This window comes from Nicotiana sylvestris, chromosome 2, assembly GCF_000393655.2.
Source record: "Nicotiana sylvestris chromosome 2, ASM39365v2, whole genome shotgun sequence".
In the NCBI taxonomy this organism is placed as follows: domain Eukaryota; kingdom Viridiplantae; phylum Streptophyta; class Magnoliopsida; order Solanales; family Solanaceae; genus Nicotiana; species Nicotiana sylvestris.
In genome coordinates this window covers 6,269,413-6,296,864 of record NC_091058.1, presented here as the reverse complement: position 1 = coordinate 6,296,864, position 27,452 = coordinate 6,269,413, and the positions used below count along the sequence as shown (strand labels likewise).

Here is a 27,452-nt window from a genome sequence, read left to right as displayed (position 1 = left end):
CATATGTTATGTCTTGTTTTCAGATACCTGATGGGCTATGTAAGGAAATCACTAGTTTATTTTTAAACTTCTGGTGAGGTACAAATGATGATAAGAGAAAGATGCATTTTGAAAAGTGGAAAAACCTATGTGAACCAAAATTTAAGGGGGGTTAGGCTTTCGGGATTTAAAGGCTTTTAATATGACACTTTTAGCCAAACTAGCATGGCGAATTCTAACTGAATCGGATTTGTTAGTTTCTCAAGTCCTTAAAGGTAAACATTTTCCTAAGGAATCTTTCTTACAACACCGACCAATAGATCTACATCTTGGGTATGTAAAAGTATTTTATGGGGGCGAGATCTATTAAGTAGAGTTGTTAGATGGAATATTTCAAATGGTAAATTTGTAATAGTATGGAGAGATCCATGGCTGCCACGAGATAGTTCCTTTTACCCCTTAAGTACTGCTACAAATCTGAAAGTATCAGAACTTATTGATGACAGTACTAACACATGGAATATTCAGATTTTAAATACTTTATTTACCGAAGATGATGTCGAATCTGTTTTAACTATTTCAGTTTCTTCCGTGGAGGGCAATGATCGGCTGATTTGGTATTTTACCAATTCAGGTAAACATGAAGTGATTATTATCTAGCGAAATTACTCCTCGCAAATGATAGAAATTTGGGTAATCGTGCGGAAAGTAGTTCTCATGTGTTCCCGAAATTCTTTTGGAACTATTTATGGTATTTAAATATTAAAAACAAGCTCAAACATTTCTTAAGGAAGTGTGTATTAAATACATTGTCTGTTAAGAATATTATTACAGAAAGAATTCACTCTATGGATGACATGTGTCCTATTTGTGGGATGGAACCTGAAACTTTAGAGCACATGTTCTTTAAATGTCCTAGATCAATTAATGTGTGGAAAATGAGTCCAATTCGTTAGCCAAATTTGCATTTGATCTTTGATTTTGCTACACGGTGGTATAAATTAGTGTTAAACACAAAAAGATTCTCGAAAATTAATAAGCAGTGTCTATTTTATGGATGATGTGGAAGGTTAGGAATGATTATATTTTTAATTCGGTGATATGGAGTGAAAATGATATTTTATCTAAAGCACTATTTGATTTTAATGAATTTACGGTTGCGAAGGAACATGTTAACACTAAGAGAGATGCTTCTACTAACACACCATTACTACCTCTTTCTTCGGAAAAAGTGTTGCTTTATGTAGATGCAGGTTTGGATCTAAAGACTCGCAAAACGAATATTGGAATGGTAGCCTTAAAGGCTAATAGTGACGTGCTTTATGCATATGGTTGTTCAATTCATTTTATTGGAAAAACTATAATAGCTGAAGTATTGGCAATAAGGAAAGCAATTCAACTGGCGATGAAGTATGGATGGAAAAATATACATATCTTGTATGATTCCTTAACAATGGTTTAAATGCTTAATGGAAGCAGATGTCATTTGTGGGAGGTTAATACTGTTTGCGAAGATATTTGGGCACTTCAACATCATCTGATTGATGTATCTTTTAAGTATCTAAGTAGAGAGTTTAATACTTGTAGCCATAAATTAGTTAAATTTTCTTTCTCACTACTTAGTGAAGTCTCTTAGTTTGACAATTTTCCTGTTTGGATTGTCAACGAGACTTCATCTGGTTTTGTATCATTGACTGTCGGGTTTGATTAATACATACTTTATCTCCCCGAAAAAAAAACAAACAGATGCAACACCCAAAAGGGGAAAAAAACCACTAGGTCGAATATAAAAAATCTCTAAACCAAAACTCCTTGGTTGAGCTTTTGCTCACACTCTTTTAACGATTGTACGAGTTTATTTTATTGCTACAGTTTATTGTTGGATTTAAATTATATACAATAATTTAAAAGAATTACTATCATTTAATTTACGTATGAAACATATTAAATATTATTTTATTAGATTATTAATTCACTAAAAAAAGGATTATACTTAGTTTTAAGTAACTTAATTTTGTCATTTCTTATTTGATTAATGCATATAATTTATAATCCTTATCATATTGTGTTCAAAGTGTCAAATTATATTGAAAAGAAAATTTTACTTCCTTGTTTCAATTTAGATGACACACTTTCTTTATTAGTCTGTTCCAAAAAGGATAATATGTTTATATAATTGGAAATAATTCAATTTTAAAATTTTCATTTTACCCATTTTTTCTTAATGAGAAGCTTATACAACCACACAAATATTATAGCCCTTTTAAATTTTTACACCTTAAACTTTTAAGACTACAAGTTTTTCTTTTCTCTTACAACTTGTTTGGATGGTTGTTACTCATTGTATTGTACTGTATTGTTACTTTAAATACGATGTTTGTTTTGATTGTTACTTAAATTTTATTGTATCATACCGTTAAATCTATCGTTACATAACGATGAAATATGTCACTTTATGTAATGACCGATTTAGTGTGGACGCGTAGTTATCTTATTTTTTTCTCTCAATCTATCGTTATCATTAACCTACCTTTTATATAATATTTTATCCTGTATCATAATTTTTTTTCATAATATTGCAAGATTATTTTTTATATTGCTAGTGTGTGATATTATGAAACGATGGTAAATGACATAATCTATTCAAATATTATATTTATCAAATAATACAGTACAATATAATACAATACGATACAATACATTGTTAAACGATACTTAACAATCATCCAAACAAGCTGTTACGAGTGAAACTACCTCATCTACAAGAAAGAGATGGAGTACCAAGAAAATTAACCTATTGACATGGTTTGACTGATTTTGTTTAGGCCCTATCGGAGGAGTAGGACCAGTAAAATTTCAAAATCCAACATAGAGGGAAAAGACACAGATTCCCTTCCTGCAATTGCTTACTTGTTCCTCATGCACTCTTACTTCACATGCATTCCAACACGTTGCACCCTCTCTTCCCCTTTAAAACATCTTCCCTTCTCTTGAAAAAACCATCCTTCACTTTCACCGTCATTTTAACACTTAGAAAAAAAATCACTACTTACAAAATATGGGTGACCGTCACGGACATGGCCAGATTCAAACTCACCAATACCCACACCAAATTCAAGTGCACCCACACCGTACAACTCATGAAGCTGGTGGTATGATCAAAAGTCTTCTCCCTCAAAGAGGTCCTTCAGCTACACAAGTACTAGCAATTGTAACTCTTCTTCCTGTTGGTGGGACCCTTTTCTGCCTAGCTGGCATTACTCTTATCGGCAGTTTATTTGGGCTTGCTGTTGCCACCCCTGTTTTTCTCCTCTTTAGCCCAGTTCTTGTACCTGCTATTCTCACTGTTGGCCTTGCTGTTGCTGGTTTCTTGATTTCTGGTGCTTTTGGTGTTACTGGCCTCTCATCTCTCTCTTGGATTCTCAATTACTTTAGGCAAGGTATATAATGGGATCAATTATTTGCATATTTTTACTGGAAAATGATACTGTAGCCGCTCTCAAATTAATAACAAAAAAGAGAGAGAATATTTTGTGTATATATATATATACATACATACATTCTATATTTTATATATTTTTTTGGTTTCCCATTCGGTGTTTGGTACCAGCATTAGAACTCGACTATATCCGGATTCGTGCCACGTATGGCCCCATTCGGTTGGAAAGTGCTTGCGCTCCTACCAAGGATTTTTCCTGGAAAAATCCCTAGATCTCGAATTCGAGACCCCTAGTTGAGGGGCACCACATCTTTTGATGATTTTGTATTTTATATATACAAAAATTATATAAATTTTATACTTTTTCAGCTATCAAACGTAATTTCTAGTACGTACTAAAAGTGAAAAAAATCATATTTTTACCGTGCACTCTTTAAATTCTGTTCTACGTTAGTCCAATTGCCTAAATTATGCCCCCGGATGAGTTTCTTTTGACGAGAATGGGCTAAATTTCGCATTTAAACTAGTTATTAGATGCATTTTCTTACAAATTTGACCGCTCGGCCAAATAATATATACTAGTCAATTTACGTAAATTTCACATAAAAATATATACTTGCCCTCTATTTTTTTTGGAGGGGAAGTTATACAGTATAAAAATCCCATTTTTCTTTTCTTCCCGATAAATTTATTAGTCCAACAGTGAGCTAACGGGAAAAGAATGAAATGAATCATTTGCCTTAATTTAAAAAGTGGTTTAAAAAATCTCGTTCGAGTAATGGGATTATTTGCAGCGTATGGCTTTATTTAATAGTATTAATAGAGAGCACGCATTATATTTATTTAGTTATTTGTATTTGCAACAGGTAAGTCTGTGCCCGAGAATTTGGATGCGGTGAAGAGACGCATGCAAGATGCTGCAGTGCAACTAGGACAGAAGACTAAGGATGTGGGACAAAATATTCAGAACAAAGCACATGAAGGGAAAGAAGGCGCCAGGACTACTTAGCTTGATCTTACTAATTACGACTATATGTTATGTTGAAATAAAAATGTTGATGAACATGCAGTTTTTGGGCATGTTCTCTTGAGCTTTCTACTAGTACTGTCTGTGTCTTATGCTTTAGTTTATACTATTTCAAAGTTGTGCATCAAATTGAATTCTTTAGATTGAAAATGTTCATAGAACAGCGTGCCATAATTCTTATGTGTGTACTGACATTTTCTATGAACTAATCAAAGGAAATATCCAAGACCTCGACTTAAAAATGTTCACAATTTCAATAAACTAATTAAAGGACATATCCAAAACCTCAACTTAAAAATGTGTAGTAAGCTTTATGAAAAGGAAGGCAAAAACGACGCATACGTACGTAAACAAATGCAAATGGTTAACCTATGCATTTTTCTTCTTGACACATGGGATCTGGTTCTGACCATTTAGGAGTAAATAAATTCAGTTTTACATTTAGGGGCCGGTGAATAAATTCTGTTTTAATGAAAATAAGAGGAGTAAAGGATTACCGTAAAATTAGAATATTTAATGTTTTTTGAGACAAGTTGTAAAGGATGAAAATCATTTACATGCGTTTACCCTAAAAATCAAACTAATCCTCCTAACTTTGAACAATTATTATTTTCATCCTTTCATCTTACTCCAACTTTGAACATTTATTATTTTCAACCTTTCATCTTACGCAATATCTATTTGACATTTTCACCTTCTCATATATATATATATATAATTCCTTTTATATATTATTTAAAAATATTTTAATGCGAGCATTTATTCATAAATTAAAAATATTATATTTTGTTATATAATTTAATCTAAGTTCAATAATATTATAAATAAAATAATATTATTTTGAATTTATTACAAAATATATTTCTACTTTTTTAATATATATATATAATGTATGTCGGGGTGTGTGTGTGAGATTTTAAGTTTTACTATTTTTATTATTCTCTATGTGTATATAAATTTTTGAGTTTTAATTGTTATTACTAGATATTTTTCTAAAATTTAATTAAAGTTCATGTAAAGTGTAAATAGATAATTTTATAAATTTATTATAAAATTTACCTCTATTTTACACCCATTATTTTGTTTTTACCTGTAGGTATAGGAACTACTAAAGATATTAAAGAAACAAGAACAACAACTACTAATTCATCAGCTAAGATATTCCCGAAAAGTCAAAAATGTATTGTATAATTTATAAAATTTTCTGTCTTTTATTCTCAATTTTGTAAATAGATTGAATTATGATTGCTATTAATAAAATTACTGATAATAAATTATTTATTGTAGTTTTTTATTTTTCTCATTTATTTCACTATTGAACATCATTAACTTATATGCTTGACTATTAATTCTTAATTTTTTTTATTTCAATTTTTTTAAAATTTATCTATAGGTAAGTCGATAACGTAAATTAAAATAAAAAACTATATATCATTAAAGAATAAAAATAAGAGATAAAAATTGCAGAGGGTAAAATAGGTATTTTAAGAAGTTAATTTTGATATGAGAAGTAGAATCATAGTTGTTTAAAGTTGGACGATGCTTTTGATTTCTAAAATAAACTTGGGGATTTAAATAATTTTCATCCAAGTTTAAAGGGTAAATTATGATTTTTTCCTAAATTAATTGATATAACGTACTACTATTATATACAGCATTTCATAATTACAACTCCACGCTGGGTTATTTGCAAAGAATTTATACCGCTACTGCTTTGCTTACCCGCCAGACTTCCTTCTCAATTTTCGTTCTGCAAAATCTATGCTTGCACTGGACTTTCGCATGTTATACGAAAAATGGACTCTTACACTCAACTACTGGAGAAAATTCGAATCCCTCAACCATCACTACAAAAATTCGCAGTCATCTCGATCTTCGAGAAGCTTCGATCGGCTCCGCCGCACTTGGACTCCGACTCCGGCCCTGGAACAGACGCTATCACTCAGTGCCTTCATTCCACCTCAGCTTCTGTCCTTGATCAATCCGTTCGAGAACTATGCCGCCTCGTCAGAGACTCCAAATTGGACATCTCTCGCGGGTTACTGGAGCTCCAGTCTGCTCTCGAAGGTTCAGATTCACGCTTCGTCAACCTTTTCGTCAAAGGCATAGGGTTTCTCGCTCGGTTAGGGTTCCAGAAGAACTCTTTGCGGTTTCTAGCTTCAGAGACTCATCCATTTGTCAAGGTAATTAGCACGTCAGCACAGTTAAATACAATGTGAACCTTTGCAGTTTTAAATTTTGAGTCTTCCGTCCGCGGTGCTAGGGCTAAGTTCAATTAATCGCAGAGCTTAGAATGGATCACTAATTGTGCTTGAGGATACATTTTACACACAGTAGAGGCACCTGGAGTACTAAACGGGATAGGTGTTACTCATTCCTTCCCAATTAATGTCGTCGTTTTTGACTGGGTAATTTAGAAAGAAAACAGGCTTTCGTGGTCTAAAACAAGTCATAGATACATGTGTGGTTATAAATCATTTCATTAAGGGTAACATGAGTAGTTTAAAGGTAAATATTATTTCTAAATATAGAAATGTATCATTCTTTTTTGGGACAAACTAAAAAAGAAATATCATATCATAAATTGGGACGGAAGTAGTTTGGTAGCGTGGTGCATCAAACTTTGACTGAGCAAGAAACTTATTTGTTAATAGTAACAATCGTGCTTATTCTGGCAGTTTTTGAGCAATTAGTGTCTGATGAGTTTATTGCCTTAAAAATCTCAAATCTGATGCGAATCATTTAACGGCTGGGCAGGTTCTTTCTTGTCGCGTGGAGGTTCAGACGGAGCTAGTGCAACAAGTGATTATTTTTATAGTGCAAAGCAAACATTTGGGAATGGTGGAAGCCTGTGAATTCTTGGTACCTGTCTTGAATTATTCAATTGTTAGGATGCCCTCCTCTGTATCAGTTTCTTCATTTATAAGAAGTTTGATATCGTCATTAGCTGGACTTTGTTGTTCGATTCCTGGGGAGGCCATTCCTATTATTGAGCTCCTCATTGGGCGTTTGAAGTTCTTTCCATGCAATAATTCAGAAGTAAGTGTATTAATTTATTATGCAAAGTGTGTTGATTCCTTTTTATTCTCGGCACAGTATCTGTTCGTCCGATGGATGCTTGCTTTCTGGTAGAAGTTTTGCCATCAGTATTTAAGTGCTTAAGTCCTGTGGTTATTGTGCAGGATTTTACTAATATTTCACACTGCCTTGAATGCATTGTAGATGCATATGTGGTGGTCTTGCAACAATTGGTGGAAATGGGATCGGTATATTAACTGGTCTTTCCTTTTTCTTTACCATTTTTTGAATTTTATTGAATTTTTAATATAAATTTACATTTTATTACATTTTTAAGATTTATATTGCGGTCTAGACTTACTAATTGCAAGTGTGATCATCAATGCTAGCAGCTGCTTCACGAAGCTCAGTTATGTGGTGTGGAGCTACTGGATGCTATGTTGTGTATGAATCCAAAGCACACGAGTTCAGTTGAGAACATTTTAGAAGTATCAAGGCGCATATTGATTGTGCAAAAAGATCTTGGTTTCGGTTATGTGCCTGAATTATCAACCATTACTCTGTCCTTGTTTATGATACTTGTGCAGTCTGAACTTGAACACGAACAGTTCTTGGCGGTGAAACTTATCCTATTTCTGTTGAAGTGGAAATATGAGAATGGTATGGTTACTAGTATAAGTTGATTTTCTGGAAAAGGTTGGATATGTATACATATATATACACATACATACATATATATCCAGGATTTCCTATATATATATATATATATATATATATATATATATATATATATATATATGCACAATGTTACAATTGCCTTCCTTTATACATATTTGAGTAGTAAGGTGCTATTTCTTATCCTTGTAGCCTAGAAGATATCCCCTAAGTCTGTTCACTATCAATTGAATGTTTAAAGATGTGTAAAATAGTTCAAAAAGCAAAATAGTGAGTTTATGAACACATTCTCTTTTGAGAATATATATAATACCTATCTGTGTTGCTTATTTTTCGCCACTAGCTAAATAAAATTGTTAAACTACTTTTGCAGAGCATGATGTCCAGAGAGATGCATATGATTTGAATGAAGAGCTCTTATTCATCTTCCCTGCTATCAGCCTTCTTTCTTCTCCATCTAAAATAGTAAAACAAGCTGCAACCGATTTGCTTCATATTTTGGGAAAGCTTTCGAATAAGCTACTTATTGCACAAAAGACTGGACAGCCAAATGCAATGAAATTTCCTTCCATTAGTACACCCAAGTACATAGTCTTCAGACTCTTGCAGCACTTGTGGCTTCAGGTTTATTTCATTGTCATGGACCTCAAAATTATATATTCTTTGTTAAAGTGTGTAAATTGTACTATTAGTTATGACACCTATATAAATTGTACTGTTAGTTATGACACCTATACTTGGTAAGTGAAAGGGACATTGACATATGTGTTTCTTGTCAATTTTTACTAGATCATCTTACAAGACTTCAAAAAAACCCCCCCCCCCCCCCCAAAAAAAAAAAAAAAAAAGAAGGTATATATATATATATATCTCAAACGCGCAAAAAGAAAAAGACAAAAGAAGAGGGAAAAAGAATAAAGCTAATTTCACGCTTGAATTGCAAGAGGTAGAACTATATTCCATCAGTTTATTCCAATAACATTCTATGTTAGCAATGATAGAGTGTTTAATGGATCAATCAAACTTTGCAAGATTCTTGTCCTTATTTTTAAGCGTCGCATAGACTCAGTGATGTCTAGGGGCAAGTGAAGCATTTATTTACATGTTATTTTTCGCTAATGCTGCTCCTATTGGAAGTATGTTAAGTACTTCCCCTCTAACGAGTGTTTTTTTCAGGACCTATCTCCATTATCTGGTTCTTTTTATCCGAATTATGTGCCTGGTCATGACACTTCCATTAAAGACAAGCACTATGTATCAAAAACTTGGAGCTCCTTGGTAACCGACCACATGCATCACATTATTGCAAGAAGAAAGTCCTTATCCATCTCACAGTCTCAGGAGATCTTTCCAACCAGTTAATTTCTAATAAGCTCTTCCTGTTGAATTTAGGTTGCACTTGCAAAATTTGGTTAAAAATCTACAATATCTGTTGTATCCTCAGATATGCCCATGATATTCAGTGCGGTTGCCTGTGTCCTCCTCACGCATCAAACATATGGAAGCTCTTCTGTTGATATCTTGTCTAATAGCAGCAATGTGGATCCTAAACTTGGTGTCCCTTTGTTGCTGGTCATTCAGTTCTACAACCATATATTTTCCACGAACACAGGTGCTGATTGTCATGAAGTTCTGGTACGTCAAGATTTATTAGCCATATTTATTAATCTTCTGTATTTTCTGGTGGGTGACTTCTCATTACTTGGAAACTTCAAATGGAACCATTGGAGATCTTTTGCTTGGTTTTATTTTGGAGTTTGGAGGACTGATGTTCACTTTTCTGTTTCAAAAAATGTGCAGCTAAAACTTCTGGAAATGCTACCGTTACTTGCGTCTCATCCTGCAATCATACCTCTCATTATTCAGACACTGTTGCCTATGCTTCAGAATGATAAGAAACCGTATGCTGACTATTACTCTCTTTTGATATCTGTTGTTTTTTAGCAGGTGGATATATCTTATTGCCTATGGAGTATGGATATGTGTTGTATTATTTGATCATTTCTTTTCAGCATATAAGTTGTCTTTCTCATGAAAAATGTTGTATGTAAATTGTTTATCATTACGTCAAACAGTTCATGTGGAAGATTGGCAACTAGCTATTTGCATGAGAAATATATGAACTTTGATGGTCTTAGAGTTATGGTCAATTTTCACTATGTTGTGCATTGCTTGCTTTTAAGGGTATAAAATGATTGGTTATGAAACTCATCAGTTATCTAGCTAATAGTTTTCTTTCTGTGTACGTGACTTTTGATAAGTAGGGTAACAGCTAGCTGCACCATCTTGACTTGTGCTACTCTTACTTTTTTACTGGTAGTTTATTCGTGAGTAAGTTGATTACATCACAACGTGATAGAGATCGGTTATGAGGGTGTTTGGATTGGCTTATTTTAAGTGCTTATTGGCTTTTAAGCACTTTTTTATTTCGTGTGGTGTTTGACAATGATAAAAAGTGCTTAAAAGCACTTACTTTTAGGCATAAAAAGTACAAAAATAAGCCAAAAGCCAAAAGTTGGGTATTACCAACTTATGACGTTTGGCTTTTAGCTTAAAAGCTACTTTTTATAAGCCAATCCAAACACCCTCTATGTCTCACATGCATACATGCCGTGCTTCTCCTGATCAAAGTTTATTTGCTATTTATAGCCTTTTATTACTAGAGCTGGTGAGAATGATAGGATATTAGCATACTTGTTAATGATCTAAGGTTTCTGATAGTATACATTCTACTGAATATGGGGGGATATGCTGTTCATAAGTTTATCTGATAGTACTCTTGATGTATGTTTTTTGCCTTATAGCGTTCTATTTGCCACTGCAATTCGTCTACTTTGCAAGACCTGGGAGCTCAATGACCGTGTCTTTGGGACCTTGCAGGCAAGATTATCAACCTTATAATCATTTCATAACTATCACTATTTGTGCTTCTTTCACTGCTTGCTCGTAATGAGCTTGTTATATGCACTAAACATGAGGAATTAAACTTAAGGGGAGTTCTGAAATGAAATTTCTTTACTTTCTCTCATCACATACTTGGCCTCTGAGACAAATGTCTTTGCCTCGGACAACTATACAGTAGCTTTAGACCGTTGATGAATAGATTACTTGCTAGGAGAGGATGATTTGCCCTTGAAGACTGTTTTATCCTGGTGCCTATGGTGCCACATTATGTGCTTAAAGTCTTAAATGTCCAGAATGTAACAGAAAGATTTATTTAAAAGGGCAGCCCGGTGCACAAGGAATCCCGCATTCACGCAGGGTCCGGGGAAGGGCCGTACCCAAGGGGTGTGATGTAGACAACCTACCCTAATGCAAGCATTATGGAGACAACTTTACCATTGCTCCAAGGTTCCCTTTCTAAAAAGATTTATTTAAGTTACTCAAAAAATATATTGACTATGTAGTACTTGTTCCCACAAAAAAAAAGTACTGGCTATATAACTATCATCTTCTTGCATTTTTTTCAATGATTTGATGCTTCCATGGCCAAGTTAATTGTATGGTGTTAACTTTGTGGCATACTTGGTTACCTGATAAAGAAGCTTTTCTCCTGAGGCCCCAATTTTCAATATATATTGCATTCTCTACCCTAGTCAGCTTGAATCGTTAATCTCTCTTTTTTAATAAGCAAAACATATCATACAGAAAGGCTCCTAGCGCTGTGTAACCAAATGCAGGAAGTGATTGGAAAATCCCTAAAGATATAAGCCATCTAACAGATGAACTTATTTCCTCATTGCAAATCCTCTACTAGACCGAGAGTTTCTATTGGTTTGGTCATAGTTTTCTTTTATCAAATTTTAGACAAAGTGACTTGGAATGGTATAATCCAATCTTATAAAAAGGAATAGTTTTAGCAGCTACTGTGGTATGACACCAGAAAATTATCGACTAGAATGAATATATCAGTCAAAGTTTTCTTTGATGATTGAAGAATAAATACATGTTACTCTGTGTTATCTGAATAAAAATTGATGAACCATGAACTATCTCGTAATAAATTGATTCAAACTGAAGATAGGTAGATAAATATGATAGATAGTTCTGAAGTTGTAATTTTAATTTTTGAAGTTCCCATGTCAGTATGTTAGATTACACTTATTATGCTGCACAGATATTCATTGTTTTTCTTCTTCTGGTGAAAACTAGGGAGTATTACTTGCAGATAGATTTACTCGGTTTGCATCTCAAAGAGATATCTGCATTAGTATGGCTGTTTCCATTTGTGATATCTGCAGAAGAAATCCTGATCGTGGAGTGGACCTTATTTTATCTATTGCGGTATGCTCTTCTAGTTAGATTATTTAGTACATTGTAATTCCAAACTCCTTAGTAATATTGTTTCAATTAACAGGCTTGTATCGAGAAACAAGATCCATTAATTCAGTCTCTGGGTCTCCAAAGCCTTGGCCACCTCTGTGAAGCTGATGCCATTGGTAAACCTACAAATTTGTGCTATATCTTCAAAGGTCAATTTCGTAAGAGATGTTGGTAATTTGACATAACCCCTCCAGATCCATCCTAGATGCGTCTGCAACTAAAAAAGATTGCCTTCTTTTGAACTGGAAAATATACTTCCCCATGAAAAAGAAAATAGATTTGCTGGTTAACACAACGTCTCCGAGATTGTTATAATGCATCTAATTTGTGTGCTGGAAAAGATAGGTACGTTTTAGCTATTTTTGTTGTGTTGGAATGATAGATCTCATCAAAGATGTAGTGTTGACAGATCTAGGAAGAGACTGAATGCAGCTTTCCCGCAATATTTCCTTATTAGAATTTGGAGGATAACATGTGTTCTTCTGCTTCTTTATTTGTCATTCCATTGCTTTCTTTTGAGAAAGTAAAAACCTTAGATGTGGTCAAGAGGTATTGATTGATTCTCTATGTCCTTGCAACCTATAAACTCTAGTGTGCTTTTTGACCCTCTTTCTTTTCACATACAATATCCTTTTCAAATTTCTCTTCTAGTATTTGCGTGGACACCAATTATGTCATGACTTGTTTCAGATTTTTATTCCGCCTGGGATGTGATTGCAAAGCATGTGCTAAACTACTCAGCAAACGCCATGGTTGCTCACAGGCAAGTAAAGGTTATCACATATTTAGTAAACCGTGGAAAAGTGACTATCCAGAATCTGTTTCCACTGATCAAATCTCAGAATGATAACTCCGATAATTAGTTTTGCTATATCTCCTGGAAATGAACAAGTTACTCAAATATTTGCTGTATGGTAGTTGTAAGTTTTCTCTGTGATTACTTGTACGATCACTTACAAATTTGAGTTTTCTTGTGTAAAACTTGTCTAGAGTCTAAAGGTTTCAAGTTGAGTAGGACGAAAACAGAATACTTGGAGTGCAAGTTCAGTGTTGGGACGCATGAAGCTGATGTGGAAGTGAAGCTTGATACACAAGTCATTCCCAAGAGAGATAGTTTTAAATACCTTGGGTTTGTAATACAAGGTAGTGGGGAGATTGACGAGTATGTTACTCATCGTATTGGAGCAGGATGGATGAAATGAAGACTCGCATATGGTGTTTTGTGTGATAGGAATGTACCACCAAGTCTTAACGGCAAGTTCTACGGGGCGGTAGTTAGACCGGCTATGTTGTATGGAGCAAAGTGTTGGCTAGTCAAAAAGTCTCATGTCCAGAAGATGAAAGTAACGGAAATGAGGATGTTGAGATGGATGTGCGTATACCAGTAAAGATAAGATTAGGAATGAGGTTATTAGGGTGAAGGTGGGCGTGGCTTCTTTGGAAGATAAGTTATGGGAATTGAGGATGAGATGGTTCGGGCATGTGAACTGGAGAGACACCGATGCCTCGGTTAAGAGGTGTGAGAGGTTGACCATGGCGGGTCAGAAGTGGGGTAGAGGGAGGCCTAGGAAGTACTGGGGAGAGGTGATTAGGCAGGACCTGACACTACTTCAGATTACCGAGGGCATGACCCTCGATAGGAAGGTGTAGAGGTCGAGTATTAGGGTTGTGGGTTGATAGGTAGTCGAGAGTTTTTCCTAGTCTCACAAGCAGTATTAGTACTAGTCCTAGTTTACTATTCCTAGTTCCTTGTTGGTACACGGTGTGTCATTCTTACTGGTAGTGTTGGCACTATTCTTGTATTTTCCTATTGCTAGATCTTTGCTATTACATGGCCATTTGCTTTCATTGTCATATAATCATATTACATTGTTGTTGCTATTGTCTGTTTGTTAATCCTTTTTCTGTTCCTGAGCCGAGGGTCTACCGAAAACAACCTCTCTACCCTCATAAGGTAGGAATAGGTCTGTATACACACTACCCTCCTCAGACCCCACTTGTGGCATTTCATTGGGTTTATTATTGTTGTTGTTGTTGTTGTATAATTTGAAGGTGCATGTTTGAAAGTTCTGTTCATTTCTTTCTAGCTTCTGTCTTCCTTTTTCATCATTTACTCTATTCATGAGCATTGCATGTACTCATATACTCTCCATATTTATTACCAAAATGAACAATCATTTCAAACTTTTTCGTGCTATCTCAATTGTCAGCCTCTGTTTTCTTTTGACATGGGGTGCGATGGATGCTCAAGCATACCCTGAAGCATCAGTAAATGTGTTGAAGATACTGTGGGATATTGGAACCTCCCAAGACTTCAGGCAGGCTTCCTTATGGTCCAAAGCTCGGGCATCTGCCTTTGTGGCATTAGCCTGTTATGAGGTAGATCTCGTAATTGCCCTTGCTACGTACTCCAATATTCTAATAGACAAATCTCAAATATGCTTGGGCCCCTTGAGTTCATTGTGCTCTTGCCTGATAAAGAATCTTAGCATCTAACCGAAAATCTTTAATGAAATAGGTGAAGTAACCCCAAACATATATGAACCATTTCGGATGTCCTTGTATACTCAAATGTGCGGCGTTACATGTATCCAACAGTCTCTCATATTTGTAACATTCTTTTGAAGTTCAAACTGGATTTGGATGCAGACTCGAGTATGAGAACACTTTACCAAAGGTTAGCTTTGATATCATGTCACAGAATTTAAGCATCCAAATCTGAAGGGCAGTTTGGTTACTTGTTTACTGGAAAAAATCCTACTCAAATTCCACATTAATTTTCGGCTGTTTTGTTGCCATTTTTGGTTTTCATACTAATGCCCATGTTAATTATGGAAAAATACCTATATTATTTTACACCAAAATTAATGTGGAACAATATAACAGAATATTAGCAATAAGAGTACGTAAATGAAAAAAAATGTCCTTTATATTAGAACTTGTTTCGTTAATATCTTATTTGTTATCTCTCAGTTGTTTCCAATAATATTTGTAGTATTGATTGATTTTTTAAGAAGCTGCTTAAGAACAAATTTTTCGTGCCCAGAAGAGGAATTCAATATGTATTTATTCATTCATCTGATACTGTAGAATATCCTCTTTTTATATTTCATTATAAAATGTTCTTATTTGAGATAATAGACAGAATTATATTTTAATTTTTAATTAAAGTTTGCTAATTATTTTTTATTACATATGATAATAAAAGTAAATATTAAATTGGATAAAGTAATGCAAATAGGTCAAAGATATTAGCGAAAACAAATCTTTATCAAATATATAACCAAACACTTGTTTTAAATTATACTCTTTACAGCTAGATTTTATTCGATTAACCAGACATCTAATAACAAATGGAGATAGTACAGTGATTATCCCCAAGCGATCCCTAAGGCTATAAATGAGTAGCTAAGATCTTTAAAAACCACTCTGGATACGTCTTAATCAATATGGCAATCATGTTACTTTCCCATGACTTACAGCAACTTGTGTCTCATGTGCTCAGTTCATTTGAGTTTTCTAATTGATAACTCCCTTATCTCATAACTGTTGTCCCAAAATCTGCATATCCTTAGGTAGAGCATCTCGAAAGAAGTATTCCAGATTTCAAGGACAAAAATTTGGAGTTTCTTGTGTCCGAGACTGACCCTGAAGTGCTTACTGCCGTGGAAGGATTTGAAGTCAAAATTTTAACTTTTGAGCACACGTGAGACACACCGTAGTTATTTTCTTCTTTTTAGATTAAAAAATTATCAAAGATGCCAAACTACTGCTTTTATTTTTGCAGCACCCGTCGAAGATTAGTAAAGCAGAAAAGGGTGTCTGCCAACAAAATTGAGAAGCTGTTAGATGTCTTCCCGCGTCTCATCTTCGCTTCAGGTACCGGCATACTGTTCCTCTATATGCCCAGTTATTTGCTCTGGAGCTTGTCATCTGGCTTGCCATGAATCAAATATGCTTTTCTTGTTGGTGGGGTATTTTTCCCCTCACAGCACCTAGGTAGCATATTTTTATAACTAACTCTTTGTTTACAATATCCTTAATCGCATAGAAATGATCATTTGACTCCTTGACTAAATGCAAATAAGTCTAACATGTAGCATCTGAATGGGTCTATAGATATCTTGATAATGAAGTGAGCTTTATCCTGAAGATCTGGTGTGTGTTATAAATTGTGTCAAAAGTAGAATGCAGATCATATTTTATTCACTCTTTGCATCCATATTCAAATACCTTTTTTATCTGTGGCAATCAAGGAAAAGAAAGAAGAGAAAAAGAATTACCTGGTGCGGCTCTTTTTTGCCTTTCCTTCACAAAGAAAGATTCAAGGAAGGCAGGAGCAGCAGAGGTAAGATAACTGAAACATGGGACTACTGATTTTGTTTCTTTGTGTTCTGCGAGTGCGAGGAATCTTCACGTGCATTATTTGATGCTCAGGACTTGCAAGATGTACAAGCTAAATATGAGGCCTCACTGGTCGATATAGCAACATCTCTTCAACTATCAAGAAATATATTGATAGCAATTCTTTCTTTGCAATCATGGAAGCCCTTCATGCGGAGGTGGATGAGAGCCCATATCTTGTTACTTGATGCTAAGTTGCAGACTGCTGTTCTGGACAAAGCTCCTAAAGCTGGTATGGAAATTCTGAAGGTATTTTTGTACTCTCGACTTGTTTATTGATGTTTTGTTGATTTTGGGCTCATTTGTCAGCATCATAGAACTTCATGTCTGCATTTTATAATGCAGAGTATGATAGCAATTGCAGAGAGAATGCTCCCTCGATCTGCTGAGAATATCGCATTAGCTGTTGGATCCCTTTGTTTGGTAATTTATTTTTCTCATTGCTTTTTACAACAATTCTACTCGAGGGTCTGATTTTGTTTTCAACTCATCGATTAGATGGAGTGTCTTTTGCTAAATAATTTCTTGAAAAGCAATGAAATAATTAAGTGGATTAATTTTCTTCATTAGATGGAAACAACTTTTTAGCCAAAGTCAAAGAGAAAGGAATATGAAAAGAGTTTCTTAGTGCAACAATTTTGAATTGACTTTCTGTATTTGAATAGCTGAACGTGAATTAAGGGTATGTAAGCACAAAAGTGATGATACCCTTTCGCCCAGAATACCATTCTAAGTGGGAGCATACTTGTTACTATGCATTTCCTCTTGAATCCTTTAAGGCCTTGGTAATGGATCAGCCTCTTGGACGATTGATCTAATCTGTGGTGTTAGATTTGATGTATACTCTAAGAATGACGATTGAAGGCACCTCAGTAAGTATTTCTCATCATGATTTATGAAGTACTTCAACTAAATGCAATGTGAAGAGCAGCTTATCGTCTCACACTTGATGGAATGATAGCTGGGTATAGCTCATGAAGGAGCCAAAAATTCAGCTTATCATACAAAAACTTGAATGTTTGGGAGATTGAAGTTTTGTGATAGAGAATGGGTTCATAAGAGGTACAGACGAGAAGACCGAGAGGAAGGAGGGAGACAATGGTCACTGTTAGCCTGAGAGGAGATTTGTATTTACAGGGATTGTCATTTAAAGGCAAGATACTAGCATAGCCTGAAATTGATTTTCATTGCGACTAAAACGTGATATGAGATCCCATCTACTCATAAGTGTATTTTACCCTGGCACAAGTATTCAGCTTGTGTATGTTAAGTAAGCAGATTAACTTAGCATATACTGCCAAAGATATGATAGAATGGAAAAACTAACGATTGTGAGTAATACTTTCAAGCAAGCTATAATCCTGTCAGGGAAAAGAAAACTCCGTTTGTGAAATAGCTTGCTGTTAAAACCAGCATCGCTAATCCTGAATATAAATCAATTTGATACGAACAAATTCCAGATAAGACCTTTTGTCAGCAGTTTATATTGTGCTGTACAGTAGTAGGAAGTCTGACATGGATTCCTTTTGTCTAAAATCAGTTCAGGGACTAGTATTTTATTATTTTGTAGGCTGCTTGGTATTTGGAAAAGTATGCTTTAATTGTATCTTTGACAATGTTTCTTTCTTCCAGGTGCTGCCCGCTTCTGCGCATGTTGTTAAAGCGACCGCCTCGAAGTTTTTGCTGGATTGGTTGTCCCAACATGAACATGAGTATCGCCAGTGGTCAGCAGCAATCTCTCTTGGTGTGATATCAAGTTGCCTACACCTCACTGATCACAAGCAGAAATTTGAGAATATCAATGCACTGCTTGAGGTATGAAGTTGATTTGTTATTCACATTTGTTATTTTTCATATTCACTGATCACAAACGGTTGGATTAGCCTTGTTGATCTCTTTATGGTAATCATTTTTTAGTTTATTGCCTATGACCTCTCAGACTCGTTTGCATTTGTTTGGAATCAAAATATTAGACATGCGTGCTTTTGTACGTGTGGTACTTATCAATACTAGATTAGAGTGCTTCTATTTGCTTGGTATCTGCATTTAAGGTCCGGTTGTTCCTTAATATGAAAAATATGGATATGCATTTTTTTCGAGGATAAGAGGTTTCGGTAGAAATTAAATGTATCATTGTAGTCAATGGTAATTTTTCTTGTTATGACGGTGGAAAGTAGGATCTTTCTTGCAATTAGCAATGTTTATAATAATTGAATGAAACAGAAGGAACATAATACTTGATTAAGCAGCAATGGAAGTTGTAGAAAAGTTAGATTGCCCTAAGCATGCTTAAAATGAGGTCATTTCAGGTTGCATCTGTGAGCAAAAGCACACTTGTGAAAGGAGCTTGTGGAGCTGGATTAGGTTTTTCATGTCAAGCTCTTCTTGCCAGAGCTGATGCTGATGATAATGCTCACCTGGGCAAAGTGAGATACAAGATAGAGGAAGCAGACTTGTTGAGAAAGATCATCAGGACCTTATCCCAGTTGATCTGTCAAGTCACACCTTCTTCAGCAGATGTTCTTGAAACTCTATCGCTATCTTTTCCTCTTGAATCAGATAATCTGAATTCAGAGATTTCTGGTTTTCTTGGTTCGACCAGCGAGAATTTAGAGGAAGATGTGTGGGGCATTGCAGGGCTTGTATTGGGTTTGGGTAATTGTATTGGTGCAATGTACAGAGCTGGGATTCATAATGCAGTTCTCAATGTGAAATCCTTACTTATTTCGTGGATTCCACACCCTACTGAAATTACCGCTATGAGCAAAAATCACGAAATCTTATTATCTGTGGGCTCATGTCTTTCTGTACCTATTGCAATTGCCATGTGTCAGAGGTTTGAACTTACTGATGATGCAGATATGGAATATCTATTGGGTTGCTATAAGGAACTTATCTCTGAGCTACTCTCTGTTAAAAGATTTGACACCTTCCACCAGAGCTTATTGATGGCATCTTGTTTGGGGGCAGGAAGCCTTATTGGTGTGGTTTTGAATGAAGGGTTGCACCCTTTGAAAATTGAACACATTAAAGAATTGCTTTTGTTGTTCAGAAAAAGTTACTCTGACTCCAATCCTCCTCTTGTTCATCTGGGTGCCATGCTTGGAGTTGTAAATGCATTAGGAGCAGGTGCAGGGACACTGGTTGAACCCCACCCTTTGAGCTCATCACATGCTGCTTCTGATCAGAAGGTGAAAAACTTGGTTACATAAGCATATATATTTTTTCAAATGCTTATGAAAGCTATTGGAAAACCAGATGGACCTGTATCGTTTCATCTCTTTATCTTATGATTTTTCTGTTGTCTGCAGGAATCTTCTTATATATCTAGTCCTTTAATTACAAATGCTGTTCTTGAGCCTGAGTTAACTTCACTAGTACAAGAGATATTCCTAGTTGTGCAAAATTCTGATGCTCATCAGTTACAGCAGCATGCGGCATGGGCAATTTCTTTTCTTAGACAGCATTTGTGGTTCAAAGAACCTCAAAATGATGAAACCACCGCAGAGAATGATTCTGCTGGATTGAAGACTGTCTTACATAGTTTTCCCGAGGACAGCACTGTCATGAAATTGTCTTTGTGGCTAATGCATCTGAACTATCTCGGGGTAAAATTCTTTTATTCAATGACAGTGTTATTATGTTTAAGCGGCATTCTTCCTGTGGAGTTCTGTAGGCATTTCTTGCATTATGGGTTATGAGACGCACAACCTATTTTTTTTTCCACCTTTTTTTTTTTGATAAGGTAACATATTTCTATATATATAAAGTAGACTACACAAAAGTTGTGTAGTCCCCCATAATTACAAGGTGGGATACAGGAGAAAATTCTCCAATCCTTTGTCTATCTCACAAGGATTCTAAAACATCAAAAATTGATTCATGATCTTCTAAGTACTCTCCTTTACACCAAAAATAGAAAAGAACTAAACACTTCATTTTGATCTTCTGAATACTGCTCGACTTATCTTCAAAGCATCTTTGATTTCTTTCTTCCCATATTGTCCACCAAATGCAAGTTCGGACAATTCTCCATCTCTCTTTAAGACTGGATTGGTTCCCTTCTCTGTTCCAGCAGGCTAGAACTTCAGATATTCTTCTTGGCATAGCCCACAAGATTCCTCTTAAGCTGATGAATATTCTCCATAGTTGTAAAGTGATTCTGCAGTGCAAAAAGAGATGATTGATTGTCTCTGCCTCCTCCCCACATAAGTAACATCTAGAACATAGCTGGTAACCTCTTTTGATCAAATTATCCTGAGTTAGAACTGCCTCTTTCGCCAGTAACCATGAAAAACAAGCAACTTTATAGGGAATTTTAACTTTCCAAATCAACTTCCATGGCCAGCATCCTATCTGATTATTTGAGATGTTGAATTCCTTGTAGGCTGCTTTAACTGAGAACTTTTGTCTCCCATTCCGTTGCCATGTCATGCAGTCTTCAGAGGTAGATGTTCCTTTGAATTGCTCCAGTGTTTTGTAAAACTCTATGAATCTGTCAATCTCCCAATCATTTATTAGTCTTCTAAAAGTCAGGTTCCAACCTTGATCTGACCAAACCTCACCTACTGTAGCTTCTTTCTGCTGGTTCAGTGTGTAGATGTCTGAGAAAAGGTGTTTCAATGATCCTTGACCTAACCAATTCTCTTCCCAGAAAGATATTTTCATACCATTTCCCACTCTGAAATTTGACTTGTTTATTAGTTTAGGCCAAAGGTTCCTGATAGACTTCCAGAGGCTGACCCCATAGGGATTTCTCCCAGGCTTTGTTGTCCATTTTCCTGCCATACCATATTTTTCTCTAACTACCTCCTTCCATAAGGATTGTTCTTCTGAGGCAAATCTCCACAACCATTTCATCATCAAACTTTGGTTCTGTACTCTTAGGTTCTTGATTCCTAACCCCCTTCCTTCTTATTAACTGTAAGGGAATTGTCATTCTCTTTCTTAGTTGTTCGAGCTTCAACAGATTTGTCATTCTTTATTGGCCGCTTTATTTGAGCTTCCAATCAGCTCGTAAAACCTTGCAGTGAACTTGTTTTTGCGTATATCTACAGCACTGGTTTATTTTGCTAGCAATAATTGTTGTTCTTCCTAAGCAGCACAAGTCTCATTCTGAAACTAGTTTATTTTGTTAAGAATAACTAGTTGGCACATAATTTAAGCTTTAAGTGTGAGATTCTTCCTGGAGAAGTGACTCCATATCTTAAGCAAATTATTTGCAGACCGTATGCTACTTCTAAGTTTTATTCCTATTCTTTTAAACAATACTAGCACAAAAGAGTTTCTTTGTGCTGAAGATTCATTTAATATATTGGAACTAGCACATCGGGGAAAGAGGATTCCTGTTCTCTTTTGCATTTGATGCTGTTCTCAGCCACTTTGTGATAATTCCCTTTTGCTCTGCTTTGCAAATTTTGGGGCATGCCAATAACAGAAAGTGGCTATGTGTTTGACCCTTTTCTCCTCTTATGTTTGAGATTAGACAGATGCTGTTTCACATGTAAACACAGTTTCTAGTGTTCTGCGGTGTCTTTCACATGCTTCTAGGCTACCACCGTTGGATTGGGGAGCAATCATCAGACGGTGCATGAGATATGAGGGTCAAGTTGCTGGCTTGTTGACGCAAGACATAAGTTTTGAGAGAGGAAATCTCAGGGGGGAATGCTTACTTTTCTCATTATCACATGCTAAGCAATTCGATCCTCTCCTTAGCTTCCTTGATGAGCAATGTGACATCCCTCGATTGAGGATGCTTGAGCCTCGTCTGCAATTCTTTTTGCTTTCACATTTGGCAGATCTAGTTAAAATTTTCTCAGGTTCTCGGGTCGTGAAATTATTTGAAGATGTTGCTAACTTATTGTCAACGTCTATTTGTTCTGAGAGTTGTGACTCCTTAGAGAAAAGCTCATTTAGGATTTCGTGCTGGAGGGGACTTAAGCTGTGTTTGGATGAATCATCTCATCATACTCAAGAGTATAAATCTAGCATGGAAAAATGCATGGAGTTGCTCTTTACGTCACTGCCTTCAGCTCATACTGAAGGGCTATGTCAGGGTAAAATTCTTGAAGAATGGTGTGAAGCAATTAGATGTCTCGAGAAGACTCAACAAGAATGGCTATTGGATCTTCTAAAGGTGTGGAATAACATCTTCTCCTCCATCCTTCTCTTTTTCTAATATATATATATCATTCTTTTGGAAGAGATTTTGGGTTGTAGTAGTTCACTGAACTGAAAATGGAATCATTGAAAATCTGATATTGAATATGATAATTGTTGGACCTGTTTGTATATCTTCTTTAGGGAAGTACTTGGTGATCAAGTATTATTAGTCACCATTCTATTTAAGAGATAATTCACTCCAAGCTACTTGTGGATGATAGACATATTTTACATTAGTTGATTGCTTACGCGTGCCAATTACATTGGTATATCACTTTTTAGTTACAAAATTGTACTTTATTTTTTCCTTTAAAAATTGTTATAGAAATGTGCTAGTTCAGTACCTATATGTTTCTCTGCTCCATGTAGGTTTCAGAGGTGAACATCGCCAACGCAGACTCTCTCTCGTTTGAAACTGTGAGAAAGGTTCGAGCAAAAGCAAAACTAGTTCAAAGTGGTTCCCTGTCATTGACAGTGCTTGGTAAACTGAAAACTTATCTTTTGGACTGCAGATCTCAAGGTTAGACTCTATTAAGACTTTTGAAGATGATGTGTGTAATAATTAGCAAAATTGTATTCTTCGGACTTTCATTTATCAACTTTTAAGCGCATTATGCTAACTGCTTTGTGTAGTCTCTAAGTGCTTCAAGCTTTCTGCACAGATATCTGGGATGCTCTAACTGAAGTTGCAATAACTGTACAACATGCTGAAGGGAATGCCAAAAGACAATGGCTCATTGAGGCACTGGAAATTAGTTGTGTGACAAGTTTTCCCTCCACGGTAAGATGATTTGCTTCATATTCATGCATAATTTTTTTTTTTTTTTTGAGTAAGGTAACAATTTGTATTAATATAAAAACTTCACTGAAATTGCGAAGTCATCCATAATTACAATGTGGGTGTCCATACAAAACAAAACAAAAAGGACACTGGTCACCCTTGATCTTCTTACAATGAATCTAGGGCATCTAAGATGGATTCATGATCCTCTAAAAAAATTCCCTTTACACCAAAAATAAAAAAGAGCTACACATTTCATCTTTATCCTCTGAATGTTGTTGAAATTATCTTCAAAGCATCTTTAATTTCTCTCTTCCCATACTGTCCACCAAATGCAAGCTGGGACAATTCTCCATCTCTCTGTCTCTCGAAAGTGCTCCCTCTTTATTCCAGGTAGCTAGAATATCAAGGATTCTTCCCGGCATTGCCCATGAAATTCCCCTTAGACTAATGAAAATCCTCCATATCTGAATAGTGAATTTTCAATGCAAAAAAAGATGGTTGATTGTCTCTGCTTGATCCCCACATAAGTAACACCTAGAGCACAGTTGGAATCCTCTTTTTGTTAAATTGTCTTGTGTTAGGACTGCATCTTTTGCCAATAACCATGTGAAGCAAGCAACCTTGTATGGAATTTTTACTTTCTATATCATCTTCCATGGCCAACATCCTATTTGATTATTAGAAATGTTGTATTCCTTGTCTGTACTCCTAACTGAGAACTTTCCCTGCCCATTCCCTTGCCACGTGATAAGGTCTTGGCTTGCATTGGTTCCATTGAACTGTTCCAAGACCCTATATAACTCAGTGAGTCTGTCAATCTTCCAATTGTTTAACATATTCATGCATAATGTTGGCTCAACTTTCTTCCATGTTGCATACATATCCATGGTGCATTTTTTTCCCTTCTCCAATAAAGAGAAAAGAAAGGCATGTCCGTGAACAGTGTCTGGTAATTGGTGGTTTTTGGTGAGCATAGGCTCTACTGTGAGCCAAAATATCTGTAACGGGACTCCTTGTTGTAGATCAATTTATAGGCATGATCAGATCCCAACGTTAGAAATGTCATTTGGAGCTATATAGTGGTGGCAAACGGGCGGGTTAGGTAAAATTTAGGCGGGTTGAAAACGGGCTAAATAGAAAATGGGTCATAATCCAACCCACCCATATTTATATGGGTAAAAAACGGGTTGGGTACAGGTCAAACCCATATTTAACACAAGAATTACGCAAACAAGGAAAGCATTGAACTGGTATTGGAGTTGTTATACACGGTGAAGCTATTTACTATGAATGAGTACTATTTGCTGGGTTACTCTACTTTCATTCCACCTTATCATTGGAAATTGAAAGTATTTGGTTAAGGGACACTAATTAAATAATGAAACTTGTGTAGAATTTTGTACTAATAATATGGTAACGTTAACAGTTAATAAAATATCAAGAACTTGATTGTTCCCGTTTAAACTAATATTCATCGCAAATAAGCCACTAGATAAAATAACAAAAGAGGTTCAGTAAAAATTCCTACTATTCCATTTGTTAAGATCTTTCTAGTTGACTCAGATATTTTGATTAATAGTTGGACGTTGACAAAATTCATGTAGTAAATAAGTTTTGGCTCAATATGTTTACTTTTAGATAGTTATTTGTGATGTTTCATACTCTCACTGTTATTTTAATTTCTTCAGTTTGTTCTCTTCGGAGATCTAATAATATTCTACTAAAGTTGGAAAATATTTTAAAAGTTAAAAATGATAGGAGTACTTAAAAGTAAAAGTTGTACTAATTGATTATGAATTTCATTTGAAAAAGAAGGTTAAAACTTTGTAGTGAAAATTATTAATTTCACTTGAAATATTTCTCAAACAAAGTTTTACCAAAATCTTAAGTATTTCAACATTTATAAATAATGGTAACTAAATTCATATTTTAAAATATTAATAATATTATTATGATGGAACTGGATAATTTTTTATTTTATTTCTTATAATTATGAAGTTTCTTTTGAACTGTACATTCCTACTTGGTAAATAAAAGTCTACTTTATTTGCCAATAAAAATTATGAAGTTTTCATTTGATTCAACAAAATTTTAAAAAGTAGTAAAAACTTTTGAAAATTCTCACACAAAAAATTACCGGCCAAAAGTCACTTGCCCAAGACAGTCAAAGAAGATTAAAAGTCATTCAGTAACGGGACAGGTGTAGGAACTAAAGTTTTGGTCAATAGCTTCTCGCACTAGTTCTTCGTTTGGGTTAAGAGTTGAATAGAAACCAATCCATACTTTACCCATGGTTTACCCATTTTTATGCGGGTGAAATATGGGCTCAACCCATATTTGACCATCTTTAAATGTCACTCACCCAACCCGTGTAAATATGGGCGGGTTAGAATAAAATGGGTCAAATTGCCAGCACTAGAGCTATAATACTAATTCGTTGAGGTAGACTCGGGCTATATTTCCAGGCCTTTTCCTCTTTCAGAATCTCTGCATCATGTTACATTCTCCTAGATCAGGTTCAACTCTGAGATTAGGTATCCCTTATTCAAGTTACTTCCATAATTGGGTTTCTATGCCAGAACTGTTTCTACCGTTCATGTTCTTGATGTAGTAGAAGCTGTTAGTTTCTATGTGTGCATAGCTAATGATTGCTTCCTCCCTGCTTTTCTATAGGCTCTGCAGTTCATCGGCCTGCTATGTGGCAGCTGCTGCGTATATAGGCCTGTGTTAATTGCGAACAAATTCACTGTTTTAAGCGACCTGCCAGTCACGCTCACATCCCTCCTCTCTGATAGCACATGGATGGTAGTAGCAGATGCTGTTGTTTCTTGTTTGTGGAAGTCGACAGAGCGGATATATGAGTGGAACAAACAAATAAAAGGTGGTGGTGATTATTTATCTTATACACAGCCCATTGACACGAGTGAAAATGATATAGCCTGCTTTCTCCTACTAGTGATGCATCAAGCTTGTGTCTCGTTGAAAGACCATCTGCCTCCAGAGAAGCAGCTTCAACTTGCCAACATGGTGGTACCGTCAAATATTGATGCCCACGAGTTACACGCAAGGTTAAATTGCAATGTGAAGAGTCTACCTCTGCTTTGAGCCCCTGACTAATTCATTTCAATGGACGGCAAAGCAGTATGCGTCTCTGAACCTCAGAATAGGCGGCTAATGCTAAAATGGTAAGTGAGGTATAGTCATTGTCTGACCAATCGACTCGAACACTAGACTGCTCATACCCGCCCGTTCTTTTGCATGGAAATTGCTGCTTAGATGGAAAACAATATTTACGGATGTACGCAAACTACTGTCGGATGATGTAATGAATTGAACAGTAATATTCCATGCGCTATTTGTGCGTTCAATACATGGAGAAGTTGTGAAAAAGCGTTTTAAAGCTTTATTAAAAGAAATGATTTTTAACTGTTTCTTATCCTTCCAAACAAACAAGAAAATGCTTCGTATCTCCTTTCCTTTATTTTCCAACAACTCTCTCAACAAATATGTTTCGAATGACTAAATGATATCTCAATGTCTGGGATATTGACGCGATATGATCCTAGAGAGACTGATAGATGTCAGCTACTATTTATCAAATATCTACAAAAGAAAGCTCAATGCACAACTTCAGCCGGCAT

The 27,452-nt window shown here is 35.4% G+C and overlaps 2 protein-coding genes across 4 annotated transcripts; both read left to right on the top strand.

Annotated features, from left to right (window-relative positions):
* Positions 1-2,980: 2,980 nt before the first annotated feature.
* Positions 2,981-4,606, top strand: LOC104230886 (oleosin H2-like). Its single transcript, XM_009783784.2, has 2 exons — positions 2,981-3,419; positions 4,285-4,606. The coding sequence occupies exons 1-2, from the start codon at positions 3,038-3,040 to the stop codon at positions 4,425-4,427; spliced, it is 525 nt and encodes a 174-aa protein (XP_009782086.1). The 5' UTR covers positions 2,981-3,037; the 3' UTR covers positions 4,428-4,606.
* A 1,530-nt stretch (positions 4,607-6,136) lies between these two features.
* LOC104230888 (protein RST1) lies at positions 6,137-27,242 on the top strand. Of its 3 annotated transcripts, none has more exons than XM_070167644.1 (25): positions 6,137-6,628; positions 7,203-7,484; positions 7,628-7,711; positions 7,856-8,123; positions 8,512-8,762; positions 9,315-9,495; positions 9,583-9,773; positions 9,939-10,039; positions 10,943-11,018; positions 12,291-12,422; positions 12,496-12,577; positions 13,152-13,224; positions 14,672-14,840; positions 16,037-16,167; positions 16,249-16,340; positions 16,724-16,809; positions 16,899-17,114; positions 17,211-17,288; positions 18,498-18,680; positions 19,175-20,056; positions 20,177-20,473; positions 22,351-23,001; positions 23,397-23,547; positions 23,690-23,808; positions 26,485-27,242. In XM_070167644.1, exons 1-25 carry the CDS (start codon positions 6,242-6,244, stop codon positions 26,914-26,916), a joined length of 5,595 nt encoding a protein of 1,864 aa, XP_070023745.1. In that variant the 5' UTR covers positions 6,137-6,241; the 3' UTR covers positions 26,917-27,242. The 3 variants fall into 3 exon arrangements, with proteins under 3 accessions (XP_070023745.1, XP_009782089.1, XP_009782092.1); XM_009783787.2 differs by having other exon boundaries at positions 16,718-16,809; XM_009783790.2 differs by lacking the exon at positions 6,137-6,628 and having other exon boundaries at positions 7,446-7,484; positions 7,668-7,711; positions 16,718-16,809.
* The last annotated feature ends 210 nt before the right edge of the window (positions 27,243-27,452 follow it).

What these genes read in the sequence shown, in the direction of transcription:
- LOC104230886 (XM_009783784.2), top strand. Translation starts at nt 3,038, where the DNA reads ATGGGTGACCGTCACGGACATGGCCAGATTCAAACTCACCAATACCCA. An exon ending in TCTCAATTACTTTAGGCAAG is followed by an intron (nt 3,420 to 4,284) that starts GTATATAATGGG and finishes TATTTGCAACAG; the next exon opens with GTAAGTCTGTGCCCGAGAAT.
- LOC104230888 (XM_009783787.2), top strand. Translation starts at nt 6,242, where the DNA reads ATGGACTCTTACACTCAACTACTGGAGAAAATTCGAATCCCTCAACCA. An exon ending in CTGTGAAGCTGATGCCATTG is followed by an intron (nt 12,578 to 13,151) that starts GTAAACCTACAA and finishes GACTTGTTTCAG; the next exon opens with ATTTTTATTCCGCCTGGGAT. An exon ending in GCGTCTCATCTTCGCTTCAG is followed by an intron (nt 16,341 to 16,717) that starts GTACCGGCATAC and finishes GTGGCAATCAAG; the next exon opens with GAAAAGAAAGAAGAGAAAAA.